The sequence below is a fragment of the Manis javanica genome, chromosome 1 (genome assembly GCF_040802235.1).
Source record: "Manis javanica isolate MJ-LG chromosome 1, MJ_LKY, whole genome shotgun sequence".
In the NCBI taxonomy this organism is placed as follows: domain Eukaryota; kingdom Metazoa; phylum Chordata; class Mammalia; order Pholidota; family Manidae; genus Manis; species Manis javanica.
In genome coordinates this window covers 28,793,809-28,809,684 of record NC_133156.1, presented here as the reverse complement: position 1 = coordinate 28,809,684, position 15,876 = coordinate 28,793,809, and the positions used below count along the sequence as shown (strand labels likewise).

At 47.4% G+C, this 15,876-nt stretch overlaps 1 protein-coding gene across 1 annotated transcript; it reads left to right on the top strand.

Moving 5' to 3' along the window:
- Nucleotides 1-3,227: 3,227 nt before the first annotated feature.
- Nucleotides 3,228-15,569, top strand: PCYOX1L (prenylcysteine oxidase 1 like). Its single transcript, XM_017656529.3, has 6 exons — nucleotides 3,228-3,386; nucleotides 8,259-8,465; nucleotides 9,875-10,049; nucleotides 11,667-11,878; nucleotides 14,047-14,187; nucleotides 14,623-15,569. Exons 1-6 carry the CDS (start codon nucleotides 3,299-3,301, stop codon nucleotides 15,279-15,281), a joined length of 1,482 nt encoding a protein of 493 aa, XP_017512018.1. The 5' UTR covers nucleotides 3,228-3,298; the 3' UTR covers nucleotides 15,282-15,569.
- Nucleotides 15,570-15,876: the final 307 nt, after the last annotated feature.

The following is a 15,876-nucleotide window of genomic DNA, read 5'->3' as shown; positions in this document are numbered from 1 at the left end:
TACAAATATGTCCCCAGCAGACAATTAAAAATTGTTAGATGTCCAGGTTGTATAGGTTTAGGTTTAAGTTAGTTACCCATAAAGTAAACCCATTCATATTAGAACTCTGTGACCCCATCTGTGGAATGGTAAAAGTTATCCTCTTAGACATCACAGATAGTTCTAACACACACGATATACATGTATCAACAAAGCCATTCTTCACTGGGCCTTACCATCCCCCCGAGATTTAGACATTTGAAAGAACAAATACATGCTTTTAAGATGCAAACAAAAGACTGATGGTAAGATTTTAAAACCAGAACCTCTTGGCATTTCACCAAGTGCACAATGTAAATGTAATGAGTAGCCAGATGTCACAATAGTAATGCCCTTTCTTTACCTTCATTCCTTTGACAGGTGGTGACCAAAAAAAGTCAATTATAAATACCTATGTGTTCTTGAATTACTTGCTGTCATTATCAGGATTAGAAGACCCATAATTTTAGATATGGAATATTCTGATTACCTGAAGAGTTTTCTGATATGCCTTGCAACGTCCTTTTGAAGGAGACAGATTGAAAATAATTTTAGCTTCTTTTACTATTTAGTAGTTTTACAGTTAAAAGTATAAATTTAGAAGATGGAGTTATAACTGTAGGTATCTCAAAAAGATGAAGGGCGTGCAGGAGCCAGCATGCCATACTAGAGTATAGGCTTGGTAGGCAGATTTGAGCATAAATTCTAGCTAAGTCACCTGTGTGACTTTGGGTCCCAGTCATGTTTTTGTACTTGTATTCCACAAGTCTTAGGGATTTTCCTCACTGTCATAAAGGAATCATTTTGATATTGTCATAAGTTACTTGGTGCTCTCTCCTGGCAAAGAATTTGTTAAATGAGGAAAGGTTCTTAAACATAAAGTAAATCCAAATAAAACTAAGGATGAACTATAATGCTGAGAAACAACTTTAATAAAACCAGAATTGACATCACTGGGGTTCACATGTTTAGTGTCTGTCGCCTGATTCATATTGTATATTGACACGTTATGGTCACTTGACTGATGACCATTGCTCAGTGGAGGTCCCTTGAGATTTCACAGCAGCCCAGCCAAGTGGATACACTACAGGTATTCCATACCCTGTCTTGATGTTGGAGTCTTGTCTGTTTTTCTCCCTCAACTTGCTTCTTTCTCGTTCCTGTATATTTCTTAGGTCTGGGTATCTGTTTCTGCCTTCCTATCTGGGTATTGTCTTATTTTCTGCTGCTTGTTTATTGGTTCTAATTGTCTTATCTGCTTTCACAACTTGAACTGCTGGGCTTCTGAGCATCCTCTCAACTGGATTACTGACATGTGGCTTTGTTCTGATCTTCAGCCTGGCTTCCACATACCCAACTTCCTGGCAGAGTGAACTTATGGAGCCAGCCTTTCCTGCAGTTTTGCCTTGTATTTTCATCATTTTTCCAAATGTGACCTGTACACCCTGGCTCTAAATCCATTGTTTCTCATATTCCCAGTACCAGTCAGTAAGTATATTATTTCTATGCACTCAGACTGCCCACATTCACAAGTTCACTGAGGAGGTTTTAAAACATGACTACAAATCTCTTTGAATCTGGACTTTGTGATGGTCCAATGGAATACAGTAGAAGTGTCACTATGCTGATTTCTGGATGCCCACTCACCATTAAACCAAGAGAGCAAGCTGAAGCAGCTTGTGGAGTGGAGCTGAGGACCATGGCTGAGTTTTCAGCTGACAAGCAGCCATCTTGAAGTAAATCCTGCAGCCCTGACTGGAACAGCCCCGTCTCACACCACATGGAACAAAGATGAGCTTATCTCAATGAGCCCTGCCCAGAGTACAGATTTACGGACAAAATAAATGATTGTTACTTTTGGCCACTAAATTTTGGGATGGGTTGTTAACAATAGAAAACTGATAAAGTCACCCAGCCTCATAGTTGTTTTGCACCTTGGCCACAATTACACTTCTTGCTCTTCCTCTTACAGCTCTTTTGAACTTGTCCTACTACTTTGATACGCTTACACACTATCAGTGTGAAGGATTGAAGTTCATATGATTTACCCTACTAAAACTACAAGAATCAGATTAAGTCAGCACATAAGAGAACTCGGTACAAAGTCATCAATGAATGTTGTTTAACAAAAAAATATAAAGGGATATTTTGAGTCTTTAGAAATGGAAATATTGCCATAAAGATTTCTAAAAAAAGATTATGGGACACAACAAGTAGTGACTCTATAGCATCTTACTATGCTGATGGACAGTGACTGGAATGGGGTATGTGGTGGGGACTTGATAATAGGAGGAGTCTAGTAACCACAATGTTGCTGTGATTGTATATTAATTAATGATACCAAAATAAAAAGACTATGGGAAACATTTATTCATCTACAACTTTACTGTAATCCGGTTTGGTCCTGTTAAAAAAGCTGATTTAGAATCCCAGCTCTCAACTCTCTTGCTATTCTCTGAAGACCTTGTTTTTGTCTCTTAGCCATAGTCTGACTAAATAAATATGGATTTTCCTTATTTATTCTGAAGCTCGTCCCCTACTTTATTTTCTGTGAGAATCTGGCCTTCACAGTGTGATAAATTAGCCACACTGAGCTGCTCTTTTCTTAGTGAAAATGGAAGCTTATCCCTCCTACCTTTCCTTACTCTGAGAAGGAAGTGGATAAAACCCTTCTCTTTTATTTTTTTAAGTAGAGGCAAGGAATCTAAACTAGAAACTGCAAATACACGTAACAGCAGTCTCGAAAGCATCTGGCCTTGTTCCAGCAAATGCACAGGGTAGTTAGCCACCCTGCCTGCGTGCTGTGTAAGCAATTTACAGCACTTGTAGACACTGCCCAGCCGTTTCACGTTCCTTTTCTCACGTGACTCACAACCACCTAAAAAGGTAGAGTATGGAAACAAACTCTCAGAGTTGGCCTTGACCGAGGTCGTCAAAAACTTGAGTTTTTTCTCTTCGACAAATCTTCCCGTAGCTGGACCCTGGTCCTGATGCTGAGCACCAGAAGCACGCGCACCTGCGCCGGAACAGGATGAGCCAGCCAATGAAGAGCTAGCACCCAGGAGGCGGGATGCGGAAGCTGCTAGTGACAGAGCCAGCCCCGAGAGCGAGGCCGCTAATGAGGGCCTCTTGCTGGAGATGGACAGATGCTCGTCCAATGAGAGGCTGTAACCAGCGAGTCTGCAGGGCGGAACGGCCGGTGGGGCGCGGGGCGGGGCTGTGAGCCCAGCGCCAGCCTGCTCGCCAGGTCTCCGGCGTGCAGTCGGAATTGCCGCCCGCCATGGCCCCCGGTGCACGCATCGTCGCCGCGCTGGCCGCTCTCCTCGCCGCCGCCGCTACAGGCGGAGATGCCCGGCCCAGCAAAATCGGTGCGGGAAGAACGGGGTGGGGTGCTGAGCTGGGGCGGGTTGCGAGGGAAAAGTGTTCTCAACCAGGAGCGGCAGGGTGGGGGAAGGGGATGGAAGCTGGGCGAGGGAGGGGTCCTTGGGAGACAAGCTGGGTAAGGAGGAGGCGAAAGCTGCGACTGGCCGAGGAAGGGGACCGTAGTAGGCAAGGTCCTGATGGGGAGGGTGGCGTGGGCATGTGTCCAGGGATCGCTGGGGCGAGAAAGAGGCTTAAGGGTGGGCTGGCCGTTGATCTCACCAGAAGCATTGCGTATCTACTGTGGACCTGGCCTTTTGCCGGATGCCCGGATGACAGAGAGGACAAGGTCTGGGCGACGTCATTCACAAAGACTTATTGAGGGCCTTCTTTGTAGCAGGCACAGTGCACCCTAGTTCCTGTCTGGAGAAGAGACTGCACAATACAGGGAAGTTAGTGCTAAGGCTGAGAAAAGACGGTAATGTGGAGGAAGAGCCTTTCATCGGTCTTCGACAGCTTATGGGAGGGCTCTAGAGGGCTTACTAGAAGTAACATCTGTGCCAAAATCTCTGGGGGAGGAGATAGAACTCATGATAGGTCTGCTTGAGATAGTTTTGCTTGATAACTGGGAAACTTTTAACAGCAGTCATTTATTTGGTTTTTATCACAGTATTTTATTTTGAAAATGTTCAGATATACAGCAAAGTTGAAATAACTAGAAATGCAATGATCATCTGTATACCCACCACCTAGATTCTGCCATTAACAAATTGCTACTATACTTCCTTTATCACATACATATCACACATCCATTAATCCAGCTTACAGTTTAATGCTTTTCAAAATAAATTGCAGACATCAGGACACTTTGCTAAGTGCTTCATCATACAATTCATTGATTAGAGTTCCATATGTACTTAGTTTTTTTTTTCTCTTAACAATTGTAATTTTTTTTTTTTACCTTTACATTAATTTTTAATTGCTCAAGAAAGTAATGACCCCTAGGTTTGTAACTTGGCCCCCTTCCCTTCCCTTGTTATCTGCTTAGTATGTGGCCTTCCTGATACATTCTGTGTATTTACATGGTTATATATGTATATGGAGACAATACATAGTATTTAAAAAAATATGTGATACCATGCTGTGTGGCTCTTGCTATGAGATACTTTTATCACTTCACTGTATTTTTTTGGATATATACCCATGCTAACAATTCTTTTAAATTGCTGAGTAGTGTAAATAATCAACCATAGCATAAATAATCAGCCATCTATTGAGCTCTTTTCCTGCTGATGGGCAGTTAGATCATTCCCACTTTTTTTTTTTTTTTTGAGAGGGCATCTCTCATATTTATTGATCAAATGGTTGTTAACAACAATAAAATTCAGTATAGGGGGGTCAATGCTCAATGTACAATCATTAATCCATCTCAAGCCTAACTCTCGTCAGTCTCCAATCTTCTGAAGCATAACGAACAAGTTCTTACATGGTGAACGAATTCTTACATAGTGAATAAATTCTTACATGGTGAACAGTACAAGGGCATTTCATCACAGAAACTTTCGGCTTTGATCACGCATTATGAACTATAAACAATCAGGTCAAATATGAATATTCATTTGATTTTTATACTTGATTTATATGTTGATTCCACATTTCTCCCTTTAATATTATTATTATTTTTATTTTTAATAAAATGCTGAAGTGGTAGGTAGATGCAAGATAAAGGTAGAAAACATAGTTTAGTGTTGTAGGAGAGCAATTGTAGATGATCAGGTGTGTGCCTGTAGACTATGTGTTAATCCAAGCTAGACAAGGGCAATAAACCATCCACGGATGCGGAAGATTTCTCTCAAAGCAGGGGGGATGAGGTTCTGAGCCTCACCTCTGTTGATCCCCAATTTCTCACCTGATGGCCCCCCTGCGACTGTGCCTGTCTTAGGTTGTTCCTCCCTTGAAGAATCTTACCCGTCTCTGGCTATTAACAATTGTAATTTTAACTGTACATGACTCCTAAACATTTTCAAGTCCCTCATAAAAAATTCCCATAGGCATAGATCCTCGGTTTCTGTTGTAGAGGAACAGAGTCCCTACTCCACTAGGCTACCCTTTGTGTATCCCAGTAGGCAGGGATGTCCCATGAGGGCACCACAGACTTACTGGGATCAATGCAGTGCTAAGGCTTTTTAGATTACAGAATCACAGCTCAGTCCATAAATGGTTAAGACAGACTAAAGAATGCCAGAAATCAGCTTGAGACTGAGAGTTCAGGGTTCTCAGAGGAGAGTGAATCCTAAGAGCTAGAGAGGTCAGAGAAGATCTTGTGGAGAAGGTAGCTATTGAGCCAGGCTCTGAAGGATGGGAAAGAGGAAGGCAGTGTCTAGAGGTACAGCACACACCCCCATCTCTTGGGAATGGGCAGTAGAGCAAGACACTCCACATTGATCACTGGGGAATGGGAAGGCCTGCTACCAGCCCTACTGTTTCTGGCAATGCAGAACTTGGTGCTTCCCTCATTACAGCTGGCCCTGCCCACTTTGCCCCAGGGATCATCCAGGGCAGGGCACTTAGCAATGCCAAAGCTGCCCTGTAGCTTTCCTGATTGTCCTCAGCCTTCTGACAGGAGCCTCTGTCCACCCTTGATGTTTTAGACTTTACCCACAATAGGAACGAGGAGCTTCCTATTATGATTGCATAACCCTCAGCCTGCTGCAGATCAAATCTGAACACCTCAGTGTGGCACTGAACACTTTAAAGTCTCCCAAAGTTCCACACACTGCCCGCTCCAGCAGTTACCTTTGCAGAGAATGTGTTTCCACATACTAGCAATGCTGATTATTATCCATGGTCCTGATCAAACATTACTTCCCCTGTAAAACCTATGTCTCCAGTTTCCACACCCTTGGCAGAGTTCACTGCTTCCTCAGAATTCCCTGGAACCTGCTGCTGCATTTAGTCATGTTTCATCATAGCTAATTGTGCGTGAGTCTATCTGTCCACTTCCTGCGTGTACTAGAGGACAGAAGCCCTGTTTGGTACATCCTGTGCCCAGAGCTTCACATAATAGAGAGTGGGTGTTCAGTGAGCTGGTTCTCAGTGAGGTGGGGTCTTCTGCCTCCCTATAGCCCTCAGGCAGCTTATAGACCTTGTGATACCAGTTTCTTTGGAAAAATGGGTAATCTGGGATGCTGTTGCACATGGAGGGGAGGGAAACACAATGTTAAGGGATCACAATGTTAAGGTTAAGGGATCACCTGGAGCCAAGGGAGAAGAACAGGAAGAAAAAAAGAGTAAAAGAAAAAAAAAAGGTTAAGGGATTTTTTGGAAGTGGCTTCTTCAACAGTGAGTAGGAAGAAGTGGTTTGTTCTTTCAGGATGCAACAAATAATGAACTTTACTACCCACTAGGATCTGGGGGCATAATGACCTGCTATAAGCCCTTAAACAGACCATTTTGAGTGCAGTGTGCCAATAACTCAGCCAGGGGCAAGGAGAGTATTCTGTGGGAATATGCAGGAGTGTATGTTCTGACTCATCTTAGGTGGGTCAGACAAGCCAAGCTAAAAAATGACATATGGGGCCATAGAAGTCAGCAAGGTAAAGGGTGATGGAGCCTTCCTGACAAAGACAACGATGCAGACAGGCACAGGCATGAGGGAGCAAGTCGTGTGCTCCAGAGCAAGAGAAGTGGAGGTGGACAAGAAGGTGAGTGAGGTAAATAAGTGGAAGCAAAATCAAAAGAACCTTTTTTCTGCCTCCTTGACAGGAGCAAAAAATGGTCCAGCATGGGTCCAGTAAGGACAAATTACACCAGATTTATCCCCTTTTTTTGGATAGAGTTACTGTGCTGTCAGATGAGAGGAAAACTGTGTCTCAGATAGATGCTGGGGAAAATTGTGGGTAGCATGGCAGCCTAGTTCAGCAGTTTCATAGCCGCTTTGCTGTCCTCTCAGTGCTATTTCATGATTAGTATCTGTCTGGACAGGGTTCCTAATAGCATCTCAGAACCCTCTCCTGTGAAACGTCTTTATCAGTGACTTGTATATGAATACTGATGGCATATGAACTAAGTTTGCAAATAACAGGAAGGAAGGAGGAATAGTAAAGTCAGTAGATGATAAGACCCAAAAAGACCTCAGTGAGCAGAAACTTCATGACAAGAGCTCAAATGGAAGAGAGTGCCTCACACGGTAACGCGTGACCTGTCAGAGGGTACATTCCAGGCTCCGTTAACACAGATGTCAAAATGATTTAAGTGCCAGGTGGTAGATTGGACTAGACCATGGGTTGGCTGACTGCTTCAGTAAAGGGCCAGAGGGTAAATACTTTAGGTTTTACAGGCCATACAGTCTCTATTGCAACTACTCTACCTACCTGAAAGAAGCCATGGACAATAGGCTAAGGGTGTGGCTGCATTCAATAAGACTGGGCAGAAACGGGCATCTGCCTCAAATAGGTGCACAAGCTGTACTTTGTCGACCCCTGGATTAAATGGTTTCCAAACAGTGATCCAACCTAACAGTACCCATCAGTAAACCAGTTTTCACTAATTAAGTGCAATAAAAATAGGGACAATGTAATGAGTTTGTATAAAACTAAATGTATTCTCTTCAAATGATCATCATGAATTTTGAGATTCTTTTCTGCTCTTTTGCTGCTAAAGTCTTTTTCTTTATAAAATAAGGATGACAGTAAGTGGTTTCAGGTTTGTCCTTTGCTCTTTATTAATAGCTTTGCTGAGACCTAGTCTGTAGATTTCCTTCTTGAGATGATACAAACCTGTAAAATAGAAGTACCTGAAAGCCACTGACCCAGGAGGCCACAAAGGTGTGGCCTGCAGTCTCATGTCCATGCTCTGTTTTTCCCCTTGACTGCTGACAGCTGTGGTTGGGGCCGGAATCGGAGGCTCTGCAGTGGCCCATTTCCTCCAGCAGCACTTCGGCCCCCGGGTGCAGATCGATGTGTATGAGAAGGGGACTGTAGGTGGCCGCCTGGCCACCATCTCAGTCAACAAGCAGCACTATGAGAGCGGAGCCGCCTCCTTCCACTCCCTGAGCCTGCATATGCAGGGCTTCGTCAAGCAGCTGGGTGAGTGTGCCATCCTGGGGTCCCAGCATCCAGCCCAGGGGCTGGCCACAGCCCCTGGGCCCTTTTGAGACTACCTTGGTGGTCAAAGCCAGAAGGTCAATGTAGCCTAATCTCCTCATTTTACAGATGGAGCAGCTGAGACCAGAGAGGGGAAGGAACTTGCCTGAGGTTACACAGTGAATTAGTTGCAGAGCTGGGATTAGAACTCAGGTTTGACTCCTAGGCCAGTTTCTTTCCCTGTCAATTTGCTGCCTCTTAATAATCAATCATATTGGCTTCCATATGCTGTGTGTTTGCCAGGAACCTGGTATCTAGGCATCACCTTTAATCCTCACTACCAGCCTACAAGGTAGGCAATCTATCTACTCCTGAGGAAACTGAGGCTCAGAAAATGTGTATATCTTGGCTAAGGCCATGAGGTAGTAAGTGAGAAAGCTGGGTTCAACCCCAGCAGCATGCAGCAGAACCACAGGGCATACACTGATGCAGAAATTCCACTTCTCAGAAGTGATCCTACAGGTGGATTTGCAGAGGTGCAAAGGGACATAAACACAAGAGTATTCATTACAGCATTGTTTTTAATGGCAGATCCCACTGGGGTCTGAGAGTAAATGAATTAGTGTTTAAGTACACAGCAGACTGTTTCAGCAGCCAGGATGAGGAAGTCCTTCATGCCCGTGTATAGAACAGTCTTTGAGACACTATGTCAGTAAGGTGCAGAGCAGTGTACAGTATGGGGGGGTTGGGTAGGCATAACTCATAGATGCATACACATTTATGAGTGTACACAGTATCAGAAGGATGCTGAACAAGTGTATTTGTACCCTCTGAGTAGGGGAACTTTGGCTCAGGGACAGGAATGGGAGGAAAAGAAACAAAAGCCTATGACTTGGGGTAGGTCTGGGAACCCTTATGCATCTGTTTCCATGTCTTTAGTGTGGGGGGTGCAACACCTGTTTGCCTCTTCCTAGCCTGTGAGAAGCCGAGGTGAGATGCTTAAGTCCCAGTGCTCTGTTAGATGTTATGTGTGGAAGGTTGCAAGGTGCTATGAATGTTTCCATGTAATCTCGATGCCCAGGGCTGCCATCCCAGAGCAAGCCCGGCAGCTGTCAGCCCCTGGACATGCCAGGATGACATCGAAATTTCCATCACTCATGGCTGAGTGGATCATTGTTGACAAAATGTAAAATGGTACATATTTTAATTGTCCCTTCCATTTGACCAGCCAGCCAAACATTTATCAGTACATTTGTTCATTGTTCTAAAGAAACAGCCCAAATGAACAAACCACAGTTTTTCTATTCCCTTAATGGAGCCAGTCCCACTCTGAATTTTCACTTCAGGCCCTACTAGGTCTCTTGGGGGGCCCTCTGAAGGGGGACATGAGGGGCTCCTCCTTGTCTCTTCAGGGCTGAGGCACCGGCGTGAGGTGGCAGGCAGGAGTGCCATCTTCAGCGGGGAGCATTTCGTGCTGGAGGAGACCGACTGGTACCTGCTGAATCTCTTCCGCCTCTGGTGGCAATACGGCATCAGCTTCCTGAGGCTGCAGATGTGGGTAGAAGAGGTCATGGAGAAGTTCATGAGGTAGGACTGGGTAAGCTGTAGGAGGGAGGCAAAGAGGGATACAGGGGGGAAGGAACCAGCCTGACTCCTCCAAGAGGAGAAGGTACTTGCTGGGTACTCAGCACATCTCAGCCCAGGTTCCAAGGGGGTCCCGGCATAAGGAATGTGCTCACGTGGTGCAGGAGTATTCTCTGGTTTTGTCACTCTAGCATTTCTCTTTCCCTTGGCTAAACTGATAAATAAAAGCATGGGTTGGAAACTCAGGCACCTACTAGGGCCACCCTGGGGTATGAGTGAGTGAAGCAGCTGGGTGGACAAGAAGCGCAGGGAGCGGAGTGCCCTGGAGGGCAAGGCTGCCTCTGCAGGGGCAGCCCGCACTCCACTGGAGCCCACCATGGCCCTGTGGGAATGCCAGTCTCCTGTGGCCAGATCTGGTTCATCAAAAGAAGCTGGAAATCCAGAGTCACATGTGAAATCTCTCAGTTTTTCAGTGTGTGCAACCAGTTCATTTTCTAAGCCGAATGAAACATATCTATGGGCCACAAGCAGCCTGTGGGCCTTCCACTTAACAACCCTGCTATCCCCAGTTTTCCCATCTGCACCTCTCTGGACCACTCTGTCCTCCTTGGGTCCTGGCCCAACCCCTTCACCCCCAGATAACCAGGAAAGGTGGTCTGCTGTCACTTTGTCCACTCTTCAGTCTACTCCTTGCCAGGCTTGCACTCCAGCTGTCCCTCAGAGGCCCAACCAAAGGCTCTCCCTGATCCTGGCCTAGATGCAGGCACTCAGGTGTGGCCCCCAGGCCTCCTACTGGTTCCTGGCATTTCTCCACTCTTCCTGCCTCCATGACTACACTTCTTATGGCTCTTCGTCCTCATATTCTCCAGATCCCCCAAAGGTTATGTCCTTGCCCCTCTTTCTTCTTATATTTTTCTCCCTTGTCAATTTTATCCACCCTACAATGCTGAATTCTCACGTTTGTGAGAGATGACTTCCATCTGGGTGTTGTGTTGATAACCAAACTCAACATGTTTGCAAAGCAGCCCAGGCAGAGGCAACACTTCAAAGGCTAGCCCACCCAGAAATCTGTCAGTAGATGGTTCCAGGCAAATGCCAGTCCCTGAGATTGGGGAACTGTGGAGGGACAGGACATGAGCTCAGAGAGTAAGTGGGAACCCTTCCAGACTGAGCCAGAGGGGAGGCCAGGCCTGGGCTAGCAGACAGCATGAGTGGGAGGCAGCCGCCGTCGGGGCCAGTGTGGTCCCTGAAGCCAGTGCAGACCTAAAGCCACTGGAGAGGGGCATGTCGGCAGGGTGGGCCTGTCCCAGCTGAGTGAGACGTCTGTGCCCCAAGGCAGGGAGTGGCACAGAGAGGTGCTAAATCATTCAGAGCCATCGTGTGAAGCCAGGGTTAGGGGCTTCCAGGGTCTTTGCCCTTCCCTCTGTGCTGTCCCCGTAGGTGGGACAGGCCCACCACAACCAGCAAACAGGCAGTGGAAACATAGTTAGCCTCTGCCCTCACCCCTACATGGAGAGGAGGGGTGGGTGCCTGTTGGGCTCCCCAGGTTCGGTGACCCAGCCCTGAGTGGTCAACCAAAGGCCCTTCTGCACGAGGGCTCCCGCTCCACATGTCTCCCAGGATCTATAAATACCAGGCCCATGGCTATGCCTTCTCGGGTGTGGAGGAGCTGCTCTATTCGCTGGGGGAGTCCACCTTCATCAACATGACGCAGCGCTCCGTGGCTGAGTCCCTGTTGCAGGTGGGCGTCACACAGCGCTTCATCGATGACGTTGTCTCTGCCGTCCTGCGGGCCAGCTACGGCCAGTCGGCAGCGATGTCCGCCTTTGCTGGTGAGCCTCTGGCCCTCGGGCTGCCACCCCTGCCCTTCCCTGGCCCACAGGGGTGCCCATAATGGGCTGAGCTGCCATAATAATCTCACATTTATCTGGCTTAGCTCAGTTACCTAAGCATTTTGTTTCCCCAACCCCATTTGATTCTGGCAACAGTCCTCTGAGCTGGCAGGAAATGGTATTCACCCCACTTCACAGGTGGTGAAAGCAAGGCGCAGGTGTCGGGCAGTGTGTTTCTACCACTCCTGACTGGATTGGTTTCAGGAGCTGCCCCACTGGGGCCTCTGAGCCCCTGGATATTCATTTTCAGTGTATGCAATCTTCCCAGCTCATCACTGGGGACAGTGGGCACATGCCAGCCCACCATCCTCCAAGCCACAAGAGTGGTCCCTGCTAAAGCTGCCTGGGAGAGTGCTCAGGGCCTGTCATCCCCATGGCACAGTGCCCATTCTGGGCCATGAAAGGTGCCGTAGGAGTTTGTTGGAGTCAGGGAGGTATTCCGGGCTAGGGAACTGCACGTGAACTCCTGACGTCTCCTCCCAGCCTGCTTGTCTGGGTTCCTCTCAACTGTTCCTGCTCCCTGGGTGAACTCAGCCAGTCCCAAGGCCTTAAATTCTACCTGCTGACTCCTAAACATGATGTCTAGCCCAGACCTTTCTCCAGAACTGTAGACTTGTGTCAGCTGCCACCCTTATGTCTCCACTGGGTGGTCTAATGGACATCTCAAACTCAGCGTTTGAGCTCCTGACCTTTGCCCTCAAACCTGCTCCCCAGAGTCTCCAAGCTTGGTTGGTAAAAACTCCTTTCAGTCATCCCAGCCAAAACCCTGATTCATTTCCTTCTCTCATATCCTGTACATGGTATGGCAAGAAATCTCATCTGCTCCACCTTCCACATGTGTCCAGAACCTGACTGCGTCCCCCCTGGTCTAAGCCACCGGCACCCCTCACCCGGATCACTGCAAGTCTCCGACCAGGTCTCCTTGCCTGCTGCCGTACCCCACATAGGCTGTCTCAGTACATCAGCCAGATGATACTTTTGAAACAAATGACATGTCAGGCCTGTGTGTAAAGCTGTAATAGCTCCTACTTTCCTTCAAATAAAACCCAAAGTCCTTCTGGCAGCCTGCAAAGCCCTACCTGGTCCAGGCCCCACACCTCCGCACATGCTCATCCCAGTCCAGCCATTCTGGCCTCCTTACTGCATCTGCAGAGCTCCAGAGTCTCCCACCCTGGGGCTTCGGGGTGGCCGCTCTCTGACTGGAACATTGTTCTCTGAGCCGGGCATGGTAAACTTGTTCCCCATCTTGTCTTGGTACAGTCATGTTACCTTTTAGTTGAAGCTACCCCTGTCTCTTGCCCAGCAGTCCTAACCTGCCCTACCCTGCAGGTATTATCTTCTAGCAGACTGTTTAATTTACGTATTTGATCTCCTCCCACTAGACATAGCCTTCCCAAGGGCAGCTGTGTCTCCTGTGTTTACTGATACATCCCAAACACTTGAGTGGACCACTGGAGGCATTCAGCCTAGTTTTGTTGAATAAATCAATGAAAAGGTTTGTGTTTAACAAGCACCTCCCACGTGGCCAGAATACTGCTGCTCTGGCTCTTGGCACAGCTAGCTCCTTCCCAGCCTTCAGGCCCCGTCAAGTGTTCCCCTCCGGGAGGCTTCCCTACTCACTCCTCCAATATCTTGTGTGTATCCTCCAAGATATAATTCACATACCATACCATTTACCCATTTGAAGTGTACAGGCCAGGCCAGTGGTTTTGAGTGTATTTGTAGAGCTGTGTGGTTGTCCCCACAGTCTAGAACATTTTCATTGCTCCCAAAGAAACCCCGTAGCAGCAGTCATTACCCCCTCAACACCCCCAGCCCTGCAGGCCTAGGCAACCACAAATCTGCTCTGTTTCTAAGGATTTGCCCATTCTAGGCAGTCTGTGTAGAATCACACAGCCTGTGATCTTTTGTAGATGGCTCTTAGACTGAGCATAATGTGTTCAGTCAATAGCCTTGTGAATTATTTGTTGGTTTGTGTGTGTGTTGTCTCTTTGTGCTCATGGGTGGGAGGCATCTTGGCCTAAAAAAAAGCCTAGGTAAGATGGTGCTGGGCTCTACAGCCCCACTGCCTGCTGAGAACCCACTGGCCACTCTCCCCTGTTGCCCAGGAGCCATGTCACTAGCCGGGGCCCAAGGCAGCCTGTGGTCAGTGGAAGGAGGCAACAAGCTGGTTTGTTCTGGTCTACTGAAGCTCACCAAGGCCAATGTGATCCACGCCACAGTGACCTCTGTGGGCCTGTTCCAGACAGGTGAGTGGACACATCAGGGGCATTATTCCATTCCTTGACTATAAACACTTCCACCTTTTCTGTCACTAAACCACAGTCTGTGACCTACTAGGGAATGATTCCGAAACACCAGTGGGAAGCCCCAGCACTGCCGAGAGACACCAGAGGGCACTGTTGTCCCAATTTAAATGTCAGCCAGAGAGGTGAGACTGGCATTAATCTAGCCTTGTGCATTGGACCACAAGGGCCGCTAAGCCACAGCCTTGCCCAAGTTCTCTGGGCTGGTCAGCAGCAGAGCCAGAGGAAGACTCTGGTCTCCTGACTGCTTGCCCTATAACCACATCAGCGTAGAAAGACCAGAGTCACATACCCTCAAGGCAGGGCCCCAAATGGGAGTGCAGTGGGTAGAAGCCAAGAAATAAATTGACATTTGTGCTGTCTTCTCTCTCTTTCCAGAAGGAAAACCCTTGTATCAGGTACATTATGAGAGTGAGGCAGGCAGTGGCTCCGACTTTTACGACATCGTGGTCATCGCCAGCCCTCTGCACCTGGATGGCCACAGCACCATAACCTTCGAGGGCTTTGACCCACCCCTTGTTGTCGTCCAGGGCGCCTACCAGCCTGCGGTCGTGTCCTTGGTCCATGGCTACCTCAATTCCTCCTACTTTGGTTTTCCTGACCCTAAGCTTTTTCCCTTTGCCAGTATCCTCACCACAGATTTCCCTAGCTTCTTCTGTGCTCTGGACAACATCTGTCCTGTCAACATCTCAGCCAACTTCCGGCAGAAGCAACCTCAGGAGGCAGCCGTTTGGCGAGTCCAGTCCCCCAAGCCCCTCTTCCGGTCTCAGCTAAAGACCCTCTTCCGCTCCTATTACTCAGTGCAGACAGTTGAGTGGCAGTCCCACCCACTATACGGCTCCCCCGCCACCCTCCCGCCGTTCGCACTCCATGACCTACTCTTCCACGTCAATGCCCTGGAGTGGGTGGCCAGCTCCGTGGAGGTGACGGCTGTAGCTGCCAAAAATGTGGCCCTGCTGGCTTATAACCGCTGGTACCAGGACCTAGACAAGATTGACCAAAAGGACTTGATGCATAAGGTAAAGACAGAACTGTGAGGGCTCTGGGGAAAGCCTTGGAATGCCTCTCCCTTGCTGAAGGAGGACCAGGACACCCCTACAGCAGCCAAGGCTGTACCAGCCACATGCGTCTGCCAAACCCTTTTCTGACCCCTCGTGTTGAGCATCTCCCTCCAGTGTGGGTCCAGGTGGCCTGCTCTCTGCTTTTCTATCTTAAGGATTCTCACAGTGCCTGCTTTTTAAGGAGGTAAGAGAAGGGAAGGAAATTCATGCCAGTTTATTCATTGTATTTATTTTTTTTTAAGAAATAAAAATCCATTTTCTAAAGCTGCTTCTGACTTGACTTTCTAACAAGGAGACTGGGATAATTATGGGAGGGTATGTAAGGCAGCAAACTCTGAATCCAGTTTCTATATATTTTTCATTGTCTACTCCTAAAATGTACCTGATTCAACACCTGCAATGAAACATCTAACCAGGTGGTTACAAATAAAGTAAAAGGGAAGATCAGGAAATAGGAGATGTGATAGTGGCTCCTATTTACTGTGGGCTTGCTAGATGTGGGGTACCTAGTTAAGGACTTGCTAAAGACACCCAGCCTTTCAACAATGTTGCATGTTGGAGATGACTAGTA

Coding starts and splice junctions, on each gene's coding strand:
- PCYOX1L (XM_017656529.3), top strand. CDS start 3,299: ATGGCCCCCGGTGCACGCATCGTCGCCGCGCTGGCCGCTCTCCTCGCC. Junction 10,050..11,666: donor GTCATGGAGAAGTTCATGAG/GTAGGACTGGGT, acceptor CATGTCTCCCAG/GATCTATAAATACCAGGCCC. Junction 14,188..14,622: donor TGTGGGCCTGTTCCAGACAG/GTGAGTGGACAC, acceptor CTCTCTTTCCAG/AAGGAAAACCCTTGTATCAG.